This window comes from Pezoporus occidentalis, unplaced genomic scaffold, assembly GCF_034315485.1.
Source record: "Pezoporus occidentalis ecotype Australia unplaced genomic scaffold, CSIRO_AGI_Poc_V1 ctg2, whole genome shotgun sequence".
Taxonomy (NCBI): Eukaryota; Metazoa; Chordata; class Aves; order Psittaciformes; family Psittacidae; genus Pezoporus; species Pezoporus occidentalis.
The window spans coordinates 13,787,571-13,811,073 of record NW_026913855.1 but is presented as its reverse complement, the minus strand read 5'-3'; the positions used below and the strand labels follow the sequence as shown (position 1 = coordinate 13,811,073).

The window sequence follows — 23,503 nt, the reverse complement described above, 5'->3', positions numbered from 1 at the left end:
AGGGAAGGTGGATATGACAAAACATAATGAAATGAATGAAGCACAAAAGTACCTTATTGGTACCCTTCAGATACAACACACTCAGAGGTGGGCATTAAAACCACATCACTAATACAGTCACAAAAATGAGTAGCCAACTAATTTAGTATTTTTTTCAAATTTGTAAAATAATGTTTTCCATATCATGCCCTCTTGATACAGGTTTGGAGTTTTTTCCTCCTAAAAAATCAGGTTAGGATAGTACTATATTGTACATTTACATCTGTAAATACCCAGTGAAAACCAAGGAGGAGGAGACAGAAGATGACATCAGCACACAAAAGAAAGAAAAGCTCCCAAATATACAAAAAATAAAATCGATCTTCACGGATCCTGATACTTCAGGGCCATTGCTAATCTGCCAAAGGCTGTCATCTCTCTCAGAAGTATACAAAACGAGTAAAATCAAGCCGTGTCACAAAAAGGAGAGCCTTAAGGTTTCCTCCCAAAATCTTACATTTAGCTCCCTATATTAAACAAAGCTATTTAATTTTCCTCAGACAAGAGGTTTGCTTACGGTAAACACAGGCAATACTAAAACCTTCAAAACTTACTCTTATGCTGCAGCAAACCTCAAATTAACTAATGAGAGTGGTGGTGGTGGTAGGTGTTTACAGTGGGGTCTTTTCTGTGTGGTTTCTTTGTGGGGGAGGGAGAGAGGGATTGTGCTGGGTTTTTGAAAATACATTAGGTTCTTGGACTTGGTTGTTTATTCTCCAGGCTAACTTGGACTGCAAATGCAACCCAAGTAACTCATCTGATGCACAACAGGGTAGCCAGTGTCCAGGGTTGTTCAACTGTGATCTTTCAAAAAGTTAAACATTGATAGGCTCTGGACAAGTCCAGTTAAAGCTGCTGGTGATCTGATTGCTACGGGGCAACGCGAGGAGCCAGGACAAGGGATGAGGAAGTCAGGTAAGGCCACAGAGTGTTCTTTGTACACAGTACAAAAGGTGACAATCAAGTTTAGACAACTTAAAAATACCTTTTAACCTAAAAATACATCTTACACCTTTGTCTTTTGAAAGTTACAAAACATAAGCATTTGCAGAGTTTCACCTTCAACCACAGACATTTATTGTTTTTTGCAGATTCCATTATCATCAGTACTAACTACCCTGAATTAAACCACAGTGTTAAAAAACAAATTTTTCAAAGTTTTAATGTTTAAGGGGGTTAACTTAGGATGGGTCTCATTCTGTGTATATAAAAATAGGCTGTCAGAAAACAGGCCTGTGAAATCTTTCGGCCTCCTCAAGTTCCAACAAAAACTGAGTGTTTAACCAAATATTTTCTGCAGTATTCTCAGAGACTGATGACTAAAGAAGGTAAAATCCAGTTTTCCTCATTATCTAGACTAAAAATGGAAATAGGGCATAACTAATGAGAAGTAAACTGATTTTTCAAGTCACTTCACTTATAATAAGCCGTGATAGTAGAAGTGTATGCTCACAATGTGTTGAAGTCTGCAGCACCTGTGTAGTTTTAACAATCATTTAGCCATTCCAACATAATTTCAAATTACGGGCTCACTGTATACCTCTATTTGTCTTCTCAACATTTAGCCCATCTTAATTCATTCAAGAACTCCATTAGTTGTGGAAAAATAGGAACTGATGAAAACTGCTATTACAGGGTGTGATAAAAGCTAAATGACTGGGGAAATTACGCAAGGAAATAAAAAAGCAATTAATTTCTTACACAGTTAAGAGTTTAATTAGATTATTTATTTTAAATGCATTTCTGTAAGTGAATAGAAAGCTTTACAACAGACTTAACTCCTATTAAGTTTCAAGTGATACAGAGTAAGTATCAGAGTACTAAAATTAGATCACTCTTACATTTGATCAGAGAACATAAGCTCTGCTATGCCAGCAACTTGGTAAGCTGCAGTATTAAAAACTGGACTCTAATCTATTGCTTCACGTTCAGTGAGAAGAGGAAATGGCACCACCTAAATGTGAAATTCCTGATCTGTGATGCAGGTTTAACCATCACACCAAAAAATGCTACTCAGCACTTGTGAAGAAAGACACTGCAGAAATGCCTCCTCCAGCAGAGATTCTTAGTGGTAGCAGCAGTAACAGTCTGCAAACACAAGGTCTTGGACACAGCTGTAGGCACTAGCACTTGAGAGCCTCTCAACTGTAAACTAACTGAAACACATGCAGATGTTTGTTGGGGTTTTGGCATAAAAAGTTAAAACCGGAATCAAATGCTGTTCCTGCCCCTAAAACTTTATGTTGCTATTCATGGTTTTGTAATCGTTTTTATTCTCTGAAGGGATGCTGCCATACTGCAACTGTAAAATTCACATAAAAAAGGCTGATGACAGCTACACGTGAGGGTGCACGTGGAAGCATGTTCTCCTGAAAGCTGCGTAGGAAGGTGGGGATGGAAGTGTGTTCTCCCTTGCCATACATGTCTGCTCGTCAACTGACCTGTATTTTTCCCCTCATTTAATTCCTTCAGGGCCACTTCTACCATGACAGTAACAAATAACCATAGGATCAGATTCCTCCCATTCATCTGCCAGTCCTGAGCTCAGTTAAGTGCATTGGGATTTTGTTCAAGGAAATGCCTGGGCATGTAAGCTTGCCAGTTTGTGGAGCAGGTCGTTTGCCTGCGCACTCTTTTCCACAGCCAACAGGCTCCCATATGGCTGTATGAAGGCAAGACAGCAAGGAGACCAAGGTCAAATCTAGCAAAGCGGGAGGTAGCATGGGTGACAGATGATAAACAGTGAGGAGGCACGCATGGGAAGAGAGTTTGGTCACCTCAGAAGCATGCCAAACTGATTACTATTAAGAAAAACAACTACTGGCTGCCAGATCTCATGTTCCTTCTAGGTTACGTGCATTCCCCACCTCCCTGTGTATTTCAACTGGAAATTCTCTGGTAAGGAAACTACATCCTCCTTTGTCTTTTCAAAGTTCGTACTGGTTATTGCTGTAAACTGGAGGATATCAAGAATGCTGTCAAGCACAGAGACTGCAGGAATAAGAACAGATTCTACTTATTTCTCTCAAAATCGGAGCTGTCAAGCAGGCGACTCGTAGAAGTTGCTTGCAAACTATTTTTGGATCAAAATGGACTTCTTAAATACAAATTTCTTTAACTTTGTAATTGAAACTGCAACTGAGTTTCCCAAGAGCTCTTCTTTCTCAGCTGAGAGCTACATACCTCTCAGATTTCTGGGATGTATCTGCTTTGTCCGAGGCATTTTCCTCTAATCTCATACACCACTTTCTTCTCTCAGAAATGCAAAGCACAGCAAGCAGAGAGATGGCAGCTCCATAAACTTGTCAAAGGGGTCAGTTAATCCGTATGCTAAAAAAAGAAGGGGGAAATAAAAGTTACAAGATGTATGCATTAGTAAGGAAAACAAAGATACCTATCTTCTGCCTTTCACCCTCAAATGGCTACAGAAATTAGCAATGAGCAAGATGTATTTCTGTACCTATACTTTTACAGAGTGAAATGTTCCTGTATCTAAAGAAAACTACATGAGGGTGAAACTCCTTTCGGGATTACTCAGGAAGCATGAGAAAACTAAGACACTTTTCCACATTTGTCAGCTGTTTTCTAGCCAGAAAATGTCTTCCAACAACTTGTGTCCCATGCAAATAAATCCAGAAAAAGTAAACAAAACTTGACATCAGGCTTTAAGATACAGATCTTCATCTCAGGGTGGGGAGAGAACAGAGCAGAGGGCAAACACACATGGCACCAGCAATAATCTACCCTATTAGCAACATCAGCTACCTCCAGGTTCCTCACACAGAGTGTGCCAGTGCAGAATAACCCCCATAGGATCTCTTCCAAAGTATCAGCGTACAGCAGAGAATCACACTGGCTCTTGATCCACCTGCAAGCTGTTGCACAGCAAGCTTCTACTCTGGCATGGTCCTGCATGGCTGCAGCAGCCCCTGCATTTACAGGATCAGATTTACAAGCCCCAATACAGAGAAACCCTATGGACCAGGGAATTCTTTTAATAGCCTAAAACACAGATCTGGTGATATACTGGCAGAAACCTACATCTGAATCCCCAGATCTACATCTTCCTTTTTGCAAGATTAAACAAAACTTTCTTACATTTCAAATATTCTTGTGCTTTGCTTCCAGTTTAAGTAGTATTATGTTCAGTTTCTGAAATGCTACAAGATGTGAAATCTCACACAGAACTATGGCAAACTGACTTACAGACAACAACTTAGAAAAGAAAATGACCAGTAGAGTTTCACTCTTCCAGCTGAACAAAACAAATTAACCATTTTTCACTTGGTAATACTAACATATGTTAACAGATTTTTTTTCTTCAGGATTGCCCCTAATATGACCAAGTTAATTAAGGGTAGCTACACAAAGGAGGAGTTTTGTAAAATTTTTAGCATTTGTCAAGTATTAATTTTGGTGGGTTGTGGTGGGTTTGGGGGGGTTTAAGACAACCATGTTTTTATAAAAATGGAATCCAAACCCACTTGAAATAGACTACTTGCAACCACCCCTTCAGTCTACACACTGTTGAGGAATATAATCATTAATTTTTAATGCTTCTTTTGTCTGTTGCTGCATAAAACGACCCAAACCGGAGAAGAAACTGACTGCAACTGACACAAAGGAGGGCTGGAAAATGTTGCTCTGACTGATGGCTCTTCACTAGGGTGTTACTGCATGTTACAGGAAAAACAAGGAAAAAATCCAAAACAGAGCACAGAGCCTGTCAAGTTCTTTTCCCGTACCACTTTATCTGCAAAGCTAACAGGAAGATTGAGAAATTAAACAAAACCTGATGCTAACAGGCCCATTTTCCTCATCTCGGACACAAGCTGGAAATGCAGAGAAGAGGCTGGATTACCTGGAGGAATAAGCAGCCCCTGAACCCCAACCCCCTCTTTCCTTTGTGTGCTGCCGGGCTGAGGTTTTTAAAGATCCTCATCAACACCAGTCTCTTCTTTATGCAAGTTGTTAGAAGCAGGAGTTTGAAATCCCCCATCCCCCTCCTCCCGGGTATCTGTAAAGCGTGAGCACCTCCCGATGCTCCCCTGCAGCACGGATGACATCTTATTTACGCTTTCAAACCACCGATTTCCCCCGCTCACCAGCAGGACTCATTCTTTCGGGGGAAGGGTTGGCCGTGTGAAAGCCACGGCGGAAACACCGCGTAGGACCCACACGAAAAGTCATTCCCCTTCTTCGTTTAAACGACACAAAAAGGGAGAAGGAGAAACGAGAGCTCGCAAAGGCAGCGGTCACATATATTTCCCCTCCTCTCCCACCCCCAAAAAATGCCATTAGGGAGCGGGGAGGGGAAGCAGCAGTCCCCACGGGACCCGGAGAGCCGTCGGTATGCGAGAGCAGCGTTGCAAAGAGAAGGGAGAGAGGGAAAAAAAACATGAATGAATAAAGAGGGAGGAGCCTGGGAAAACCCCTCTGCAACGCCGCACCGAACAAAGCGCTGCACACATGCCGGGGAGGGAGGGAGGGGGGGGGGGACGGGGGACCAGGGGGGGTGGCGGAGCCCTGCGCCCTGCGGGGACGGCGGCGGGGATGGGAGGCGAGAGGAGTGGGGCCGGGGATCCGCGGAACCCCCACCACCCCCAACCCGTTTGCTAAGCGGGTGGGGAGCGCACAGACAAGCCCGCCCGGGGCGGGGGGTGCCGCCGGCTCCCCTGGGGACACCGCGGGCGGGCGCAGTACCCGCGCGTCCCGAAGGTGCCGCGGTGGCCCGGCGGAGCTGGGGGGTTATTGGGGGGGGGGGGGGGGGAGTGGGGCCTGCGGACTCCCAGTCCCCGCCCGCTCCCCCGCCGCCGGCGGAGGACACATTGTGTTGTGGCTGCCGCAGCTCCGCGCAGAGGGGGGCGCCGGCCACGGACGGACGGGGGGAAGGTGGAAAGGAAGCGGTGGGGAGCACCCGTCCCGCCCCGCACCCCCCTCCGCGCGGCGCCTCCAGAGCCCCCCTCCCGATCCTCGCGGCTCCCACTGCAAACCTGGCGGAGGGGCCGGCGCGGCGGTAGCGACGGCTGATGGCGGCGGCGGCGGGGAGCGCGGCGACCCCTGCGCGGCGGCGGCAGCAGCAGCAGCAGGGAAGGACGGGGGGACGGGGGGGAAGCGGGCGGGAGAGGGGGAGCCGGGAACCTCCTTCACTTGACAACCTCAAACACAAACATGACCCAGCGCTGCCGCCGCCGCGCCCGGGCACACGCACACACACACAGAGCCCGGCACCGACATCAACCCCTCCTCCATGCACCGTCCCCCCGGGCCGGCCAAGGCACCGCCCCCCGGCACGGCCCCCTCCGCAGCCCCCTGCCACCGCCGCGCCCGCCTCCCGCGCAGACCCCTCCTCCGGCCTTCCCCCCCCCCCCCGCCATGTCCCACGCGGGAGCCGGCCAACCCCGGAGCCCCCCCATGGCGAGGGGACCCGCACAATGCGGGGAGGGCGGGGGGGAGCCTCCCCTGACAGGCTGGGCGGGGCTGGGGGGGGGCCGGCGCATCCTCCGGGCTCCCCTCGGGGGAAGAGACGCGCTCCCGGCCCCGCCCCTCCCCACAGGCGCCCCGGTCACTGGCGGGGGGAGGGGCGCGCGTGGGGGGGCGGGGGGGCGGAGGGTGTTTTACCTTCTCTCACTTTCTATTGCAGGAAGCGGGGCCGGAGCAGTGACGTCACCGGGTCTCCCGGCCCCGCCCCCTTTCCCCAGCCGGGGCGGGAGGGCGGGCTGGGGGGGGGGGGGGGAAGAAGGAGGGGTCAGGGGAGGGGTCACCGAGGGGGTTTCCTCGCAGCCCGGTGCGGGGAAGGGGGGTGGGGGCGCAGCGTGAGGCACGACAGGCCCGCGCGTTTCCCCTGCCGACAGCCGCCTGCACCCGGAGGCCATCAGTGTCCCGGGCCGCCCCCCCCCTCCAATAGCCGGGGCTTCCTCGGGAGGGGTATAAAGGGTCCCTCATGGTGACGGGATCCTGCGCTGCCTTCCCCCTCCCTCCCCTCTAGGACAGAAGTTACCGCTGCCACCCCGCCGCTCGGAGCGCTGCACCGGTGCGCGTCGCGCTCCCCCCTGCCGCGGCCCGGCCCCCGGGGCACCGGCACGGGCGGACGCGCACACACACACACACAGAGGCGCCCAGAGCCGCGGATGACGCGGAGATCCCGGAGGTTCCTCCCCACTGCCCGCCCGGCCGGGCTTCCCCGCGCCCTCGCCGCCAGCCCGGTCCGTCCCGTCCCATCCCGTCCCGTTCCGCCGTGCCCCGGCCCCGCCGCGGAAACTTACCGCCGCGCCGCGCATCCTGCCGCGGCTAACTTTGCATCACGGGCGGCAGCGAGCCCCTCCGCCGCTGGAAGTGGGCGGGGGAGGAAATACGAGGAGGAGGCGCGGCGCTCTCCGCCGCGGCGCCCCTTTTTTGGCCCGGTCCGCGGGCTCTGCTGCGGGGGAGGCTGGAGGCTGAGCCGCCGCCGTGGGGTTTCCTGTATCAGCTGTGCGTGTGTGCACAGCCCGCATGTGTGACCCGTGCGGGGTCACCCTGCCCGGCCCACGGCTGCCCCTCCGCCCCGGGAACCGCTGTGCCTCTCTCCTCTCCTCTCCTCTCCTCTCCTCCCACCCCCAGAAAGCGAAGGTGGGGGGCAAGGTTCGGCGCTGGGGATGGCGACTTTCGCGTTTTAATTCTTTAATCCGAACTCCCTGACGAAAAGGTGTTGGCAGCTCGTGATTGCCGCCTGGGCTTTGCGTTTGGAGCCAGCACGTGATGCCTTCAGCAAATAAACCCAATTAAATATTTCTTGCATCACCTCACTATTGCTATTCCTCCTCTTCCCGTGCCTGTGCTCCCCTGGCTGGCCCTGCACTCAGCTTGTAAGCGCTGTGGCCACACTACACCCTTCCCTTGTAAGGTCCGTACAAGACTCTGCCTTGGAGAGCATGACCACCGTTTCCAGAGTATTCCAGTTTTTCACAGGGCCTCCTTTCAAACTGTTTTTAACCATGCAGGGTTTTCACAAGACAGGTATTTTCATCCCCCTTTGACATGGCAGAAACCAAGCCAAGAAGGCGCAGAGAAGCTCACTGCAGAACTGCGGACAGATATGACACTGTTTAGGGCTGAGCTTTTAGCCACTGGCAGTGCCCTGGGCTATTTTTCTTCTCGACTTCCCTTAAATTATACCCTACATTTATGGCTTACAACGGGGGCAGGTTCTCTGCTGTGGGTAACCTGTCCTGCCTCCTGCCTGGAGGCAGCAGAAGTATTCACTGTGCAAGAGGCAAAAGTGTTCAACCTGCCTTCACACTGCAACCAAGCAGTTAGGGTATTCATCACAGAACTGGAGATTCACGAAAGATCAGACCTGCAGACAGTATCTTCAGGAGAAACATTGTATTCTACAACTCTAATTAGACAAGTGAATGAAGATTCTTTTGTTTGGTTTCTTCCTCCTCTGGCTTTTATAGATATAGGGCTCCAACTTGCTAAAGAGCAAAATTAGCCTGAAAGCACCAATCCAAGTATCTCCCTGCAGGTGCCATAAACTTACATTAGCATACCAGTCACAAACCTAAGATAAAGTGACCTCTGAAACTAGGCCTGGACTTCTTGTTCTGTTCAGCTGTCCCTGGAAGTCTATCCTGCTGGCCTCTGTAGTACATGGCATCTGGCTCTTCTGCCACTCATTCTCTGAAAGCTTCAGGCTTTTGTCACCAGAGTCATCAGGGAGGAAGCAGCAGATGCTGGCCCTTCCTCATGAGATGTCTGAGGAAAAAGGACCCACCACAGCTGCTGCTGGTGCCAGAGGAAGTCCTGTGTCACTCATCTCTTTGCAAGGACCTAAGTAAGTTCAAAACAGATGCTTCAATGTGCAAGCTGAAATGAAAGACAACAGCAAACTCCCTGGAGCCAGCAGGAAACTGCTCCTCTACTGAAAGTCATCAAACTGCATCCCACCCAGCATCATGAAAATCCAGCCCTTTCTCCACATGGATGTGCACAGGAATACAATAGGTGCCCTTCCTCTGCAAGCAAGCACAAGTGCCTTTACAAGACCAACTCCATGAGGTGTCAGAGAGGAGAGAGGCCCACAGAGAGGAGAGAGGCATGGGGCATGCAGACGGTGCCAGCCAATCTGCCCTTGAACGTCATTTGAGTCATCTCAAAGCCAGTTTGGGTCTGAGGACAAAACAACTTAAAGGCTGGCCCTGTGAGGTTATTTCCATGGCCATCTTATAAAGTGGCTGAAGAGGCATCTGAGCTGGCAATGCTCCTCAGCCTGGTCACCTCAAGTGAGCTGAACTGGGGGCCAGTGAGCTGCCTCCAAGCCCTGCAAGCTCCCCATGAGCAGGTAGAAAATACGAGTCCCAAGGGCTTTGAAAAGGCAGCACAGCAGGCTGTTTATACAGGGCAGAACACTGTCTTTTTCCATCTGTTTTTCCATCAGTAAAAAGGAAGTGTGTACCCACTCAGTAAAGTACTTTACCCAAAGTACTGTGGATGATTGCTAGTAGGAGGCACATAGTAATCTTCTCAAACCTGCAAACTGAGGGAAATTCTGTGAAAGTTTTCAGTGAGATTTAAAATGCCACATCAACATGCACACTGAAAGAAATCCTTCATGGCAGAATTTAGATATGTTTAAAATTTCACCTAAGAGGAGCCCTGCAGGATACAGATTCCCTTTAAATGACTGTGTGTGTATATCTGAACAGCGAAGATTATTAAGGCTTTTTTCTTTCTAAAACTCCACTGCATTTTCAGTAGGATACTTACATTTAAATATACTCTAGTTTTATGCTCAAAACCTCTAAGCTCAGAAATTGGTATTCTGTGATGGCTTACGGGTATTTTACATATAAATATATACACATACACATATTAGGTTCTCAAGAAACCATGATAGATTAGGTACTTTTAAATAATTCATCGTTAAGCACCCCATTATAAATCTCCTGTTGAACAGCATGTGATTTTGCTAGAATTCTTGGCATATATTTAATGTGAAGCAGTGTGGTAAATCTAACTATGCCGAGCATCAAATGTGAAAGTTTTACATTGTACATTACATCCTGACACGCTACTGGGAATCTCTGTTATTAAGGCTTCAGGGAATTTTTGAGGGAACTTCTGAAGTTCTCAAAAGAAAAAACAAGACTGAACACTGTTTCTCTATAGAAGTTGAGAAGGGAAATTCCTTAAACAGTCTGTATTGAATTAACATAAATGTTTCACTCGAAATTGCCGCCTGTTAGCTTGTGCTCCGAGGCTCCTCATTCAGTGCTATTTAAATGAAAGTCAGAGGATCTTGGCTTACCTGGTATGAGCTGGTGCTCAGAGTGTTTCCAGGGCTTGTTGCTCCTGTGATGGGGCTGGAGAGATAGGGCAGGAAACACTGCTGCTAAGGGAGGTCATTTTCCCCCTTTTCTCCAGCAGTAGCTGTCACCCCAGATACTCACAGCTCTCCCTTGTCAGCAGTGGCCACACACTTTCCTGGAGGCAGGCAAAGACAGCAGCAGGAACCTCACTGCGTGCTGCTCCCTGCAGCCTGCTGCTCTGAGGCAAGACTGGTCCTGGTTGGGACATTTTACATGGCAATGTCCTATATCTCCTCCCCTCGCAGGATAGCCTAAGGGCAGGTGGAAGGGGGAGGATGCTTTTATGTTGTCCTGTAAGTCAAATTGGTTTCTTCTGATTCAGAGAAACTGACATTGTATCATGGAAACATGTTTCATCAAAGAACTTTGATCTTACTTTGTACTTGCATATATACACTGCAGCTATACTTTCATACATATAAATATAGTAGTACAGCATAGATATATACATAGCATATATACAGTGTAGTAGTCACTGGTCCAGACCCCTGCAGCCAAGGAAAGGTGCAAATCTGTCCAGCTTCAGGTTAATCAAGCAATATAGAGCACAATTCACTGACTTCACCCTTTTTCCAGGTATTATTAGCCAGACATTTCAGTGAACTTCAGGATCGCTGATGCCATATCTAGTTATCTATACCACGTTCATTTTAATGATATCAGAGCATCTCAGATAAGAATGCCTGTGTTTAAGATGCTATGCTAAAAACTGTTTTGGTGAGTACTTTTCCCTCCTTAGAAGAGCCCCAGGTGCTGTGGTGCTCCCCCAGGGGCAATCGCAGGAGAGCTTTCCCAGCAACAGCTCCTCCAGGCAGGGAAAGCAATCCTCACCCTACCTAAACCACCACCACAGCCTTACATCAGCTTTCATTCCTCTCAGCACACAAGGCCTTGTACATCTGGCCACAGAACAAGAGATCGGACAAAAGACCAGCCACAGAGCAAAGCACCAGCTGAGAAAAGCACCTTCTATCAAAGTGCCTTTGAGGTCTTCAGTACTGCAAGCTCTGGCAAGACCAGTGCCATGCCCACATCACATGCAGCATCCTCCTTGCAGAGACACATGATGAGGCCAAGAGCAAGAGACTCATCCTCAGTACTTTGCAAGCTGGCTGCACTCCCTGCCTGGCCAAATCTTCTATGACGGCATGCAAAAGTCTGAGGAGAATTATAAGAAAGAAATTAACACCAGCCTGGTCAAACCAGTGCTGGCTTTTTTCTCTCCAAAAGGCAGTCTGCCATGCCCATGCTGCTGCTGGCCTGTGCTGAACAGGATGAGGAGCAGGCTGGCCCATTGCTATGTAATGAATGCCTTGTACTCAGCACACCCCACATCTAGCATTTGTGGGATGTGGCATTAAGCCCTCCTGGGAGGAGGGCAATTGCCCCATGGAATTATGAGATCTGGGATGGAGAATCTGGGAGGAGACAAAGCCTCATTTTCAGTGCAGGATATGATACTGTTGGGATTATATTAAAGGGGTTAGACAGCTCAGACTCCCTCCTCCCTGAGATGGAGCTCACCCAAGGCCCTGAGCAGAGTCTTGTGTCCAAACACAAGGCAAGTTTGAGCTTGGGCTGGTGCTCTGTAGTTCGTGTAGACGTAGCCATGAAAAGCAAGTCCCAGAGCTTTCAGCTTTCCACTGAAAACTGCTTCTGTCTTTCCAGAAAGAACTTTTTCTCTGTAGGCTCTGTATGTTCACAGACCTTTTCCTCCCTTTCACCCATGTATTTTTACTTGAGCTAGAGAGGTTTCTTGCCACCTCTGAACTTTTTCATGAGGTTGCTCATAGTTTCCACTGCATCTCCCCTTTACCTCAGCTTGCCAGTTCACTCTGATCTTTCTTTCTCAGTAGCTCTAGGTTCTGAGCTGTTCATTTAAATATGGTGTGGTTTGCCAGCATTTTTTTTACTAAGCCTTTTATCTGTTAAAGAAACAGAAGACACATACATGCTTAACATAAGTGCACCTTGCCAAGATGCTTTCAGTGGCATGCTTTTTCTTTAGATTCGACCATAAACATTTTAACATATCTGAATGATTAAAAAGCATTTCATCCCATGCCTTCTTTCCCAAGTAGTTTTGCCATTTAATGGCACTCTATTATTATGTTTGCCACAGACATGTATGGGAGAGGTCTTTTAAACACCATATTCTGAGCACATTAAGTTAGCTTTGCAGCTCAAAGGTTGCAGGTTTAAAAGGAAATAAGCAAAAAATTATTTTCTCTGGAAATCTTTTCCTTGCTTTCTTCCAGGTACAGATGTGAACACAAAAAAAAAAATCCACAAAGAGGAAAAAAAATATCCCTATTCTATTAAAAAAAAAAAAAAAAAAAAATCAGTCTCAAGTTAAAGCTTCTTTGATTACTGAAATATTTACTTTGCCAGGCACAGATCAACAAAGCTTCAGTTCCTTTAGCCTTGTTCCCCTGACTTATGAAGCAGCATTCAAATAATATAGGAAGAATTTGCATGGTGTATCACAAGCCAGACATATAGCACCTTTTGTTAGTTGTGCTATTTATATCATTTAAAGATGTTTAGTCCTCCTTAAATCCAAATGGCTACAGCAATAACTAAACATATGGTTTTGCTTTGAATGATCTTGGTGCCTTTCTGTTCATAATCCTGCTATGTAATTTCCCTGTTTGTGTGGTCTCCTGAAAAATCATTTCCTCTGGCTGCGGCCAGTGATTTGTTAAATCTTTTTAAACTAAGGCTAACAAGTGTCAGGCTCCGCTGCTGAGGAGTGTAGAAAATTTTCAGAATGTGTTTAGCAAATGAATACAAGTTGAAAACACAGCACTTGCAGCTGTCCCAAAATTTCACAAGGCCAACACTGTAAAAGCCATGGATCTCATTTTCCAAAATCCTATCACAGCAGCATGACTATGCCCATTTTCACACACTGATAAACAATTACCCATGTAGCGTACAAGACAGAGGAAAATAAGGCGTAGGAGAGCAACAGTGATATGAATTAGAGACCTGGTTCAAGGCTGCAGCAGGGATAGAAATATTTTGGGTTTGTTTTTTCATGGATTAGGCAGTCCAGAGAGCTGACATCCAGCTCTGTTTCCCACCCAGCCAAGCTGCTGCTCCAGGCTGGCTTGTCAGCCTCTACTTGTGCTTCTTCAGGACCAGTTGCACCTTGCATCCCCTCCAGAAAGTTGTGCCATGGGCTCATCACATCCAAGTTGTAACCCCTCTTCACCAGGAAGGAATAAGACATTTCACAACTGACTGACTCTCCTATTTAAAAAACTAATGTCTTGAAAGGCAACATCAAAATGTGCTCTAGGTTGCAACAGCACGCCTCAAAGCTGTTTATCTGTTGGCTTAAGAAGTGGTACAACAGAAAAAGCACACTTTATTACCTTCAGAGGCTAATTGTTCCCCAGCCTTGTCTTCACAGCAAGTGTTAAGACCTTTTCTAGGTCACAAAAATATGACATACATGTTATTTTGATCAAACTGTGGAACAGCCATACTGATGAATTAAATGTTGGTACATTTGTGAAGAGGAGAATCTGACACTGATGCACAGTTCAGCTTGCAGATAAGCTAATGGCAACACAAGGAAAAGTAAAAATCAGTGGATCCTCCACTGTCTTAAATCAGCATAGCTCCTCCAAGATACATAAATTCTATTTTTGCCATAGAAATTCTACAGGAGTGGCTGGCCAGTCTGTAAAATCCCAAACATGGCATGTATTCACTTCTTAAAAATACAGAGTTTGTCAGGGATAACAAAAGTCCAAGTCAGTACTTGACCAGAAGAAATCCAGCATGGAAGCCAGGCCTCAAGAAATAAAAAGTCCCAGCCATACGAGGCAGATGCTGAGCAGAGTTAGGAGAGGAGCTTGTAAAGAACAGCTCAGCTCCCCAAAGGCTTCAGGCACCAGAGTGCAGAGAGGGGGAAGAGTACGTAGCACAGCTGTGAATCCCCCTCTAGAGAGGTATTTCCCTTGTGGAGTAATTTTTCCTGTGCAGATCTTCAGAAAAGAATTTGCATGTCTGTTAAGTCCCACTAGAGCACTCTCAGAAAGCCAGAGTGTATGCTTAAGGGCTTCTTGTATCAAATCTTACAGGCATTATTTGAGCATGTGAGTTATTCCCTCGGCTTAGTGGAACCACTCATCCCTAGAGTTCCTGATGATCTTACTGTAGCCTCTGCAGTAAAATTCAAAAGGAAAAAGAAAGTGAATGTTACTGAAAATAAAAAAAGTTCATAGAGAATTGAAACATAACTGAACCCCTCCTCCCTGCATCTAAGGGTCCACATCATGTATCTGATCCTGTGAACAGCTTGCACAAGGCACTGAGATCAACGGGGCTGACAAACCACAAGTTGTGCTTTTTGTCGAGTCAGAGACATTGTCTGCATAAGTTCAGAGCCAGTTCTGCACTGCTCCAGCATGCATGATCTTATTATCAAGACTGTAGTGCCATTGTGGTGTAATGTTTTAGAGATCCTTCTCTGATAAAAAACACAACTGTGCGTTACTTTTGTTGTCTCTTAAATAGAAATACACAAAGCTGTAAAAAACATTCTAATTACATTTAAAAACCAATCACATTAAAACCAAAGCTGATGCCAAGAACATATTAATCACAAAAACCAAGAGATGCAGAAACACTTCACTGCTATGGATTGTGGAATAAAGCATGATGATTTCAGCCTGGTTTATGGAGGCTAAACACTTGATACCCACTTTTGTATCTCCCTTTACCTGCAAGCTGCCTATAAACTTTTCCCTTTTTAAAATATCCTTTCCACTCAGACACTTTTTAACCAGTCCTTCATTCCTAGGGCTCATTTTCTGTTGTGTTTTACCTCTTTATCTGGTTGCCCTCCAAGCCACTCCTCTCCCAACTTTAGAACAAGCACTTTTTCCCTACCCAGGTTGAATGAAGAGACATTTTGTACTCCACCTTATTTTCCCCAATCTGGATGCATCTTTTGAGAAGTTGCAGGTTAGGAGAGGAAGGACTGATGCTTTTTTCACTCCTCTATCATCCTCCCCCTTACCTGATTCTCTGGTGTACGCCTCTTAAGCAGCTCCCAACACAAGCACAGAGAAGACATAGAGGTGCAAATGGCTGCTCTTAATTGGGACCTGCTGCCCAGTCCTGTTACTAATGAGACCAAAACCATTCCTTGATGTGCAGAATTCACTGGGTACAGTGACAAAAAAGCAATCAGAAGTTGATTCTGGAAGCCTACTGCAGAAATACCATCTACTGAAAAGTCCCAGTCCTCTTGACCCATAAAATGCAAGTGTATTGCTCAGACTGATAAGAAACAACAAGTATGACTTAAACACTAAGCACTGGAGACACTCATATGAACCACATCAGTACACGTTTCTTACCTAGACAAGCAATGCTTTGCAGGCTCAAGCCAGTGAGGTGAAACATTGAATAGAGGATTATCTTTCTTTGTGGGCAATGTTCTCTAGCCAAATCTGAACCACAGATCTTTGCATCTGGAAATAAAAGTGTTATCTAGATTTTCTCCTGTATTGGTGATATTATAGCAATGCTGCCAGAGACTTCTGTTCCTTACCTCTGCCTTCTGTTGCTACTTTCCTGCCTTCAGGGGAAGAGGAGCTGGTTAGAAATGGCTACTTCTTCACTAGGCAAAAGGATGACTTCAGTTAGAGTGCTTCTGCAGAATGGGCAGGAGTCACCGTCTTCTGCTACTTTGGTAGAGATGGCCACACTAGCTCATCTCTACACTCTCACATAACATACTTGAAGAGACTATCAGAGAGCAGCAAGAGCAGGACTGTTCTCCAAGAGATTGCAAGCCAGAAGCTAAGACAATTCCATAGCCTGTCCCACAGCCCCAGATGAGCCAAGCAGGGCAGGCCCAGAGGTGGTGGCCAGCTCCAGTCAAGAGTCCAGATCGTAATGCAAAGCATGGTGATAGGACAGGTCAAACTAGGAAGCCATTTCCTAGGTCAGGTCCAGAGACATCCAGGTAGGGCCTTGGTGAGAGAACAGAGCCAGATTCAGGCTAGGAAACCAGTCCAGGCATCAGCCTCCACAGAAAATGACTCTATAGCCTGCCCTAGCCAGGCTAAGATAGAGACCTCTAAGTCTAAAGCTAAGCTGAGATCTCCAAATAGCTCAGACAAGGGTTGATGGCCCCCAGCTGAATTTAAAAGGATTTCTGGGCCCTTTTTAAGGTGGGTGGAGAGGTGAGGTTGGTCAGGTCCATTAAGGACTGTTAGAGTTCTCAGGGCCCTGATGGAGAGAATGAGCAAAAGAAATTGCAGAACACACTTGTGTATATATAACATATACATGTATGTACCTGTATGTACAGTGTGTATATGTCACCATGTTAATATTCTGTTTCTTAAGCCTTCTCTTTTCATTTCCAAGCGTGTGGCTTATGATTTTAGATCCTCTAAGGCTTGGAATAGACCATAACTCTAAGAAGGTATCTGATGCCACGCAGCAAGCAAAAGGTTAAGAAGTTAAAGAAAGCCACAGCTACAATAAAGGGAGTGAAAGTACTTTTAAACAAGAACTCAAAGCTACAAATAATATGGCCTGCATTCAAATTTACATTGAGGCTACTTTAAAATCTCTTCAAGGACTCTTTAGTTTTCTTGACTACAAATCATCATAAATTTTGGAAATAATTCTTCTGCACTTCCTACATCCTTCCTTTTTATTTGCTTTACTGCTTTCTAATCCCACTACTACCTGTTATGCTCACTTTTAGGCTATTTTCCCCAAATTGATTCTGCCTTTGATCTTTCCATTCCACAAGGGTAACCTTTCCAAGCTGTTCTCTATTATTTGTGGCAACTGTAATCCTTCCTAAGTTGATTTTTAACCGAAAGATAATTCGCCTGCTGTTTGCCTTCTCTTTGCTCTCGCTAGTGAGTGTCTGACCCCAGGCTGGACCTCACACTGAATCCTGAAATAGCCAGAGGTTTGAAATAAAAGGGTCATTCCCAGGACTTACCATTGCCACTGATTGGGTTGTTACAAGCAGTGTGCAGGCAGACATACACACACACATACAGGATTGGGCTTGCAATTCTTGGGTTTCCTGGGACAAGGTTATATTCTAATTACCCTGCAGTAAGACATTTTGTTTTTCTGCTGGAAAAAAAGAGAAGTATATGAAATATAAAACAATTATTCTTATGAGTAACTTCCTTTACCTCATGTCCCGGTTTAATTTGGTTTTCTCTGTATTTACAGTCTGGTTTTATGCCATAATTATTCCTGGCCAAATCATCTGAAACGATTTTTAAAACATTTAATTTTGCAAATGTTCCCATACAAATGCAAATCCTTTAATAGAGTTCAGATATTACATTTATTCTTCCCTCTTCATTGCAAATTTGTGTAATTAGATTTTAATTTAGCTTATGTTGGATTTTTTTAATATTTAATAACTCATCCATGCACTAGCATCACCTCCAATGGTCCAGGTTGAAGTCTGCTGTATTTCAAAGCTGTGGATAAACATCCTCTGCTTGCTGTACTTTGTCACCTGTGATTGAGTGCATTAATGTCCCACATGGAGTTCACAGATCCTGCTTAACCAGCAGAAGGGGTTGCATGCACACTCCCTGCTGCACTGCATGTGGGCTAGTTCAGACTGCCTTCTATAGTGGTTTAAGTTAACTATATAAACTCAAATTAACTCAACTATATTAACTCAAATTAACTATTTGAGTTAATTCTGTAAAGAAGCAAATGGTGTATATAAACATATTTCCACCTCCTGGCAGATCAGTTGGAATGGTGACCTCTGGCACAGGAACGATATCCAATACCTTGGGGCAGCAGTATCTTCAACCAGCAGGGATAGTTGCAAAGTAAACACGTGCTTATGACCTGACACAACTAAAACCTGGAAAGCAAGAATTCTGCAAAAGCTGTGTTAAGCTTTGGAAAGAGAGATGGAGGTGACAAAGAAGAATGATGCATGCTACTGCATGTAAACAGTGTGGGATACCACATAGGGCAGTTCCCTCAGGGTTGTTCTGGAAAACGCAGGTGTGGAGCCAGGATATGGCAAACCCTCCCAGATTGCACAGATGACTCAACAGAACTTCAAAGCCATCTATACGGAAATGTTATTCAAGGGTGATTCATGGCCACTGGCAGGAGGGGATTATCCAGGGAGAGGACAAGGGCAGTTTCATTTTCCGAAACGACTTCAGAGAAAATTAATCGTATTCACACTGAATTCCAGCCAATGTGAATGGCCATCGTGCTCTGATCTGTAGAGACTGGTGGCTGCATAGCATGTCTTAATGGAGGTGGTCTGGAATACTTTAGAAATAACAGAGCAGGAGCGCTCTCACATGCTGGAGAAATGCAGTGAGTGCTCCTCTTCACACTGTATGAGCGTGGTCATATCAGGAGAGAAGCCTTACATCTGAGAAACTAAAGCTAAGGAGAGCGGAAAAATAAAAGCTTGATGGAAAGAGCACCACACATGCAAGTTTGTGTCCAGGCAGCTTCTTTTGCACCCTTTTCCATCTCTGTAGTTGCAGAGGGGTTGCCAGGATCCAGCCTTCAATAAAAGGCATCTGTTTCTGAAGTGAAAACCAGCACTTAGTTGCTAACAGCACACAGTAACTCTACACATCAGTGCAGAGCAGGAAATGAAAAACGCCTTTTCTAACTATGTTATAATGGCAATTTTAGGTAGATGGAACATTAGCAGTGGATGCCAAGCTGGAAGCTCGCCACCCCTTTGGCTTTTCAGCAGCAGCTTTAGTCTTTGGAAGCTTTTCACAGGCTGACAATACTTCAGAAGAGTCTACTTTTGTCTGGGATTACAAAAATCAATTGCACCACTTATACATAGCATAAATGGTTACCAAGAGGGGAGCCCCTTCAGCCAACTGCCATTTGTTACAGGTTATCACATCCACTGTGCCACAGGAAGCTTTCTCCAGCTTTAAGGCACTGTTTATCGGGAGACCATTTCCATTTTTAAACTCAGTTTTTCTCTTTCAAAGAAGAACAGATTATTTTTCTCCCAACAGGGAAAATCCATTCCCTCAGAGAAGGCTCAGGTGCTGGCAAAGTGTCCTAGGTCCTCCTGGTCTTGGAAACCATTTCAAGAAATACAGACAACACCTGTGTCACTGCAGTGCTGCACCTCTTTGTTGTCTTTTAAACTTCCATAAAATGGATCTTGAGCTGTAACGACCTTTCAAACCTCCTTTCAGTGCAGAAAAACTGTACCAGTTGGTGGAAATTATAATTCTACCAGTGTTAAATCTCCTTTCAGTTGGTAAATTCTTCGTAATCAAAACAGAAGCATTTTATGTATGAATATTACTTAAGGAACACCACAGCAGAAGGGCAGGTTTCCCAGCTCAGCCCATGTGTCTGCACTGCAGCCTTTTGGAATAACAGAGGCAACCCAGAATGTCCTGAAAGCCATCTGGCTTCATTCTGGGGTGTTTCCCTAACTTGCTGTCATGAAGTTAGTGGAATACCTTATGTATCTTTTTACCTTCTCAGAGAATGGCGTATGGATTAAGACTTGGACATCACCACCACCAGTTGATGTTTGGTTGTTTCACTCAGCCTGTTTGCTTCCCTTTTCAAGCTGTTCTTGGGGCCACCAGCAGCTGGCACAAGTCAAAGAAACTTTCAGACGCCAATTTAAGTTAGCAAACTGGTTTTGTCCACCACTGGCATAAGATTCAGAGTATGAGCATGGCTTAAGAAACCGCATTTCCCTTTTCTCTCCCTCAAGAGATACAAGATGCCTTGTGTCTGTTGCAGAGACTTCGGACACACTACTTAACAACTCCATAGTGAATCAGAAATGTTACACAATGATTTGATTAAAGGAAGCATTCCTCTTCAACTGAGGCACAGTTATGTCATGGTTCTGCACAGAAAGCCTTCCAAACTATCATTCATCCAACAGTCCACAGCAGCTGTTAGTATTTAAGGAGCACAAGAAGTTACTAAGTGTCTCTAAAATACCTGTGGGATTTAAATATTCCCTGTGACTTCCACTCAATATAGATTCACTGTGATTTTGTCTATGCCATAGGACTGATTCATCTGCCCCTTGAGTATTTCCTAGTGCATGACAAAGAAAAGGTAGCAAAAATATAGTTTCTTGTGAAAAGTCATATATGCGCATGATACACATACTTTACTTAACATGCGTTTCCATATGTGCTTATACACAAAAATATGCTCAGAATAAACCATTCAGGCTGCAAAGTTCACCCTCAGTAGTTAGGAAACACCACAAGAAAGGTTACCTATGCAGCATGAATTTAGTCCTGTGTAGTGAGTACTGGAGTTCAGTGTTGTGATCCTGCACTCTCGGTCATGGAGCATGATCAGACATGTTTCAATCACAACTCAACCCAAGTAAAAGACTACTGCTCTCGCCCTACCACCGGCTACTCATCACCCCTTCTCTGCCAGGGACATGATCACACTTTCTGATCTGCCCGCACAGCTTCATCCGTAATAATCTCCTAACTCAGGTGCCGTCAAATGACCAGGTTTTGGGGGTAGGAGGGATGGTGTATATGCTTTTACAGGGCAGGCAAAACAATTGCCACCGCTAAGCTCAATTTTTCAAAACTAAGGAACAGTGAGATGTGCTATTCTGCCTGCAGATCTGAGGGGTCAGCAACCCATGAGACAGCTGTAGCCAGAACATTGTGTCTGATTGCACCATTAATGAGCTCCTGTTCAATATTTCTTTTTCACCATATTGCTTAAGGCACGATACCAAAGCCTTAGCAATAGTGCCATTCAAACCCTGTGGTGGAGACAGAATTACTAATATCTGTAACACCCACCACTGTAGTATCACAAATACCTACTTGTTCATTAATTTTAGATGCCCAGTTTGATTTTTTTTTTTTCCCAGAAGCTTTAGCACTATACAGCACTTTACTTGATTGGGGAACAACTTACATTGATTTTTGTTGCAAACATAAGCATCAGCACCTGAAATTTAAAATATAGATTATAAGAAACACACTTTCTTAAATAAGCTGTCAAACAGTCAACACTTGAATAACATCATATAGAAATTAGAGCAGAACTAAGGACAGACTTTTATTTTCCAGGGCAAGATACAGGCTGACAATCTCTAGTCTTCTTCCTCAGTCCTTTGTCTCACAAGGGCAACACACATCCACCAATTCCTATATGGAAAAAAGCAGGGGACCCTGTAAATCCTGGATGTGTCCCAGAGATGATCTGTCCTGAACCTTCAGCGGAGTCCTGAGGGAAAAAGTATGTATGATGATGCAGTTAAAGGTGTAAGTCTCATGGCTGAGCGGATTTTGCAACCTTACTTCTAGCATTGCCCAAAGACTAAGGACTTGATTTTATTTTTAAAACGTTAAAGAAGGAAAAAGAAAAATAAATACATGCCTGCTATTTCTGAGTTTATAACAGAACATTGAAAGCCCAGAAATGTGCTTCTGTTGTCTCTCAGTACCCCAGAAAACAGGAACCTGCATATTGTTCTTGAAGACATCTGCCACATAAGCTAAAGGAGAACTTCCACTACTGATCAGCCATTGCTCTGTGTATCTGACAGGATCTCTATGCATGTTTGTGTACACCTGTGTGTGTATGTAAGACACTCACACACTTTGCCAGTGGGTTTCAGTACTATTTGCTGACACTGGAAAGGATGAAGCAAAGAAATATGCACATGCTCTTCTACTTTTCCTTCCCAAGCTTGATTTACTCTGTCCCAACTCACTACAATGTTCCTGTTTTGATTCTGTCCTGTAGGTGCACTCAGCCCTATCCATTCTTCCTTGCCTCTAGAATCCCTTCCTTCCTCCCTTACTTCCTACCTCCATTGGGCTGTGAATCCCCATTCCAGGCTCTTTGCCCAATTATACTTTCCCCTCACTGAGTCTCTTCCTTACCTCAGTCCTTCTTCTTCACCAGTGTCCCTTACTGTACAGTCTCCCTGCCACAGATGAATTCTCTGCCTTCTTCCTCCTTGCCCAGACAGTCTCAGCTCTACCTTGAAGCTCTCATCTTGAAAAGTCTCTCAGCCCATCAGGGTTCCTTCATCCAGTTCCATTCTTCTGCCTTGTCTCATCTGAAATCCTTCCCCCTATCCCACTGCCAGACTGGCTTTCCAATCAGTCTCACATTGGTGTACCAGATCTGACTCCTCTCTCCCAGTTCCCATGCTCATCCTTTTTTAACATTAAGCTCCATCTCCTTAATAAGCTTGTAATCTTCCTCATAGTTTCACCTATCTCAGTCATCCCTTAAAACCTGGCTTCCAGTCTCTCTTCCACAACTTACCCTCTCTCCACACTGCTTGGCTACTAGCATGCAGATCGAATACCTGTGATGGAGAGGAGGCTCTGAAGGTTTTGGTAATTAGCTCTGTCTAAAAAAGCCTGCTGCAGGAACTACAGAAGCAGTCTGGGTTTGTCCCTTTCACCCCAGGCCTGAGTGGAAGCTGTTGGCTCTGTCCATTCAGACATCTTAACCTGATCTCAGGCACCTTAAGTACCTTAGCATGTCAGCTGCACAAATAAAATTCTCTTGCTTGCTTACAACTTGAGATACAGAAGTTTGAGTTCTGGTCCTCAGGGAATGGTAGGTCAGACCTGAGGGGCAGAGACCTGGCGCTTATACCACTGTAAAAATAGTCAGGATTATCTTTACCCTTCTAATACATTATTCATAGAATCATCGAATCATACAATAGTTAGGGTTGGAAAGGACCTTAAGATCATCTAATTCCAATCCCCCTGCCATGGGCAGGGACACCTCACACTAAAACATGTCACCCAAGGCTCTGTCCAACCTGGCCTTGAGCACTACCAGGGATGGAGCACTCACAACTTCCTTGGGCAAACCATTCCAGTGCCTCACCACCCTCACAGTAAAGAATTTCTTCCTTATATCCAATCTAAACTTCCTGTTTAAGTTTTAACCCATTACCCCTTGTCCTGTCACTACAGTCCCTAATGAATATTCCCTCCCCAGCAACCCTATAGGCCCCCTTCAGATACTGGAAGGCTGCTATGAGGTCTCCATGCAGCCTTCTCTTCTCCAGGCTGAACAGCCCCAACTTTCTCAGCCTGTCTTCATAC

The 23,503-nt window shown here is 45.7% G+C and overlaps 1 protein-coding gene across 8 annotated transcripts in view; it reads right to left on the bottom strand.

The window, feature by feature from the left end:
* HIVEP1 (HIVEP zinc finger 1) overlaps positions 1-7,446 on the bottom strand; it is a 133,790-nt gene extending 126,344 nt beyond the window's left edge. For 5 of the 8 annotated variants that reach the window (XR_009964637.1, XR_009964636.1, XR_009964638.1 and 2 more), the window contains exons 1-2: positions 7,305-7,446; positions 3,223-3,369 (exon numbers count right to left, since the gene is read on the bottom strand). Coding sequence is in view for 5 of the 8 variants with exons in the window: in XM_062617904.1 (XP_062473888.1) it covers positions 3,223-3,262 (40 nt within the window). In the remaining 3 variants the exon portion in view is untranslated. Of the gene's footprint in view, positions 1-3,222; positions 3,370-5,144; positions 5,430-6,032; positions 6,604-6,660; positions 6,728-7,304 lie in introns of those variants that run through there. The other 3 variants (XM_062617907.1, XM_062617905.1, XM_062617906.1) reach the window with 3 other exon arrangements.
* Positions 7,447-23,503: the final 16,057 nt, after the last annotated feature.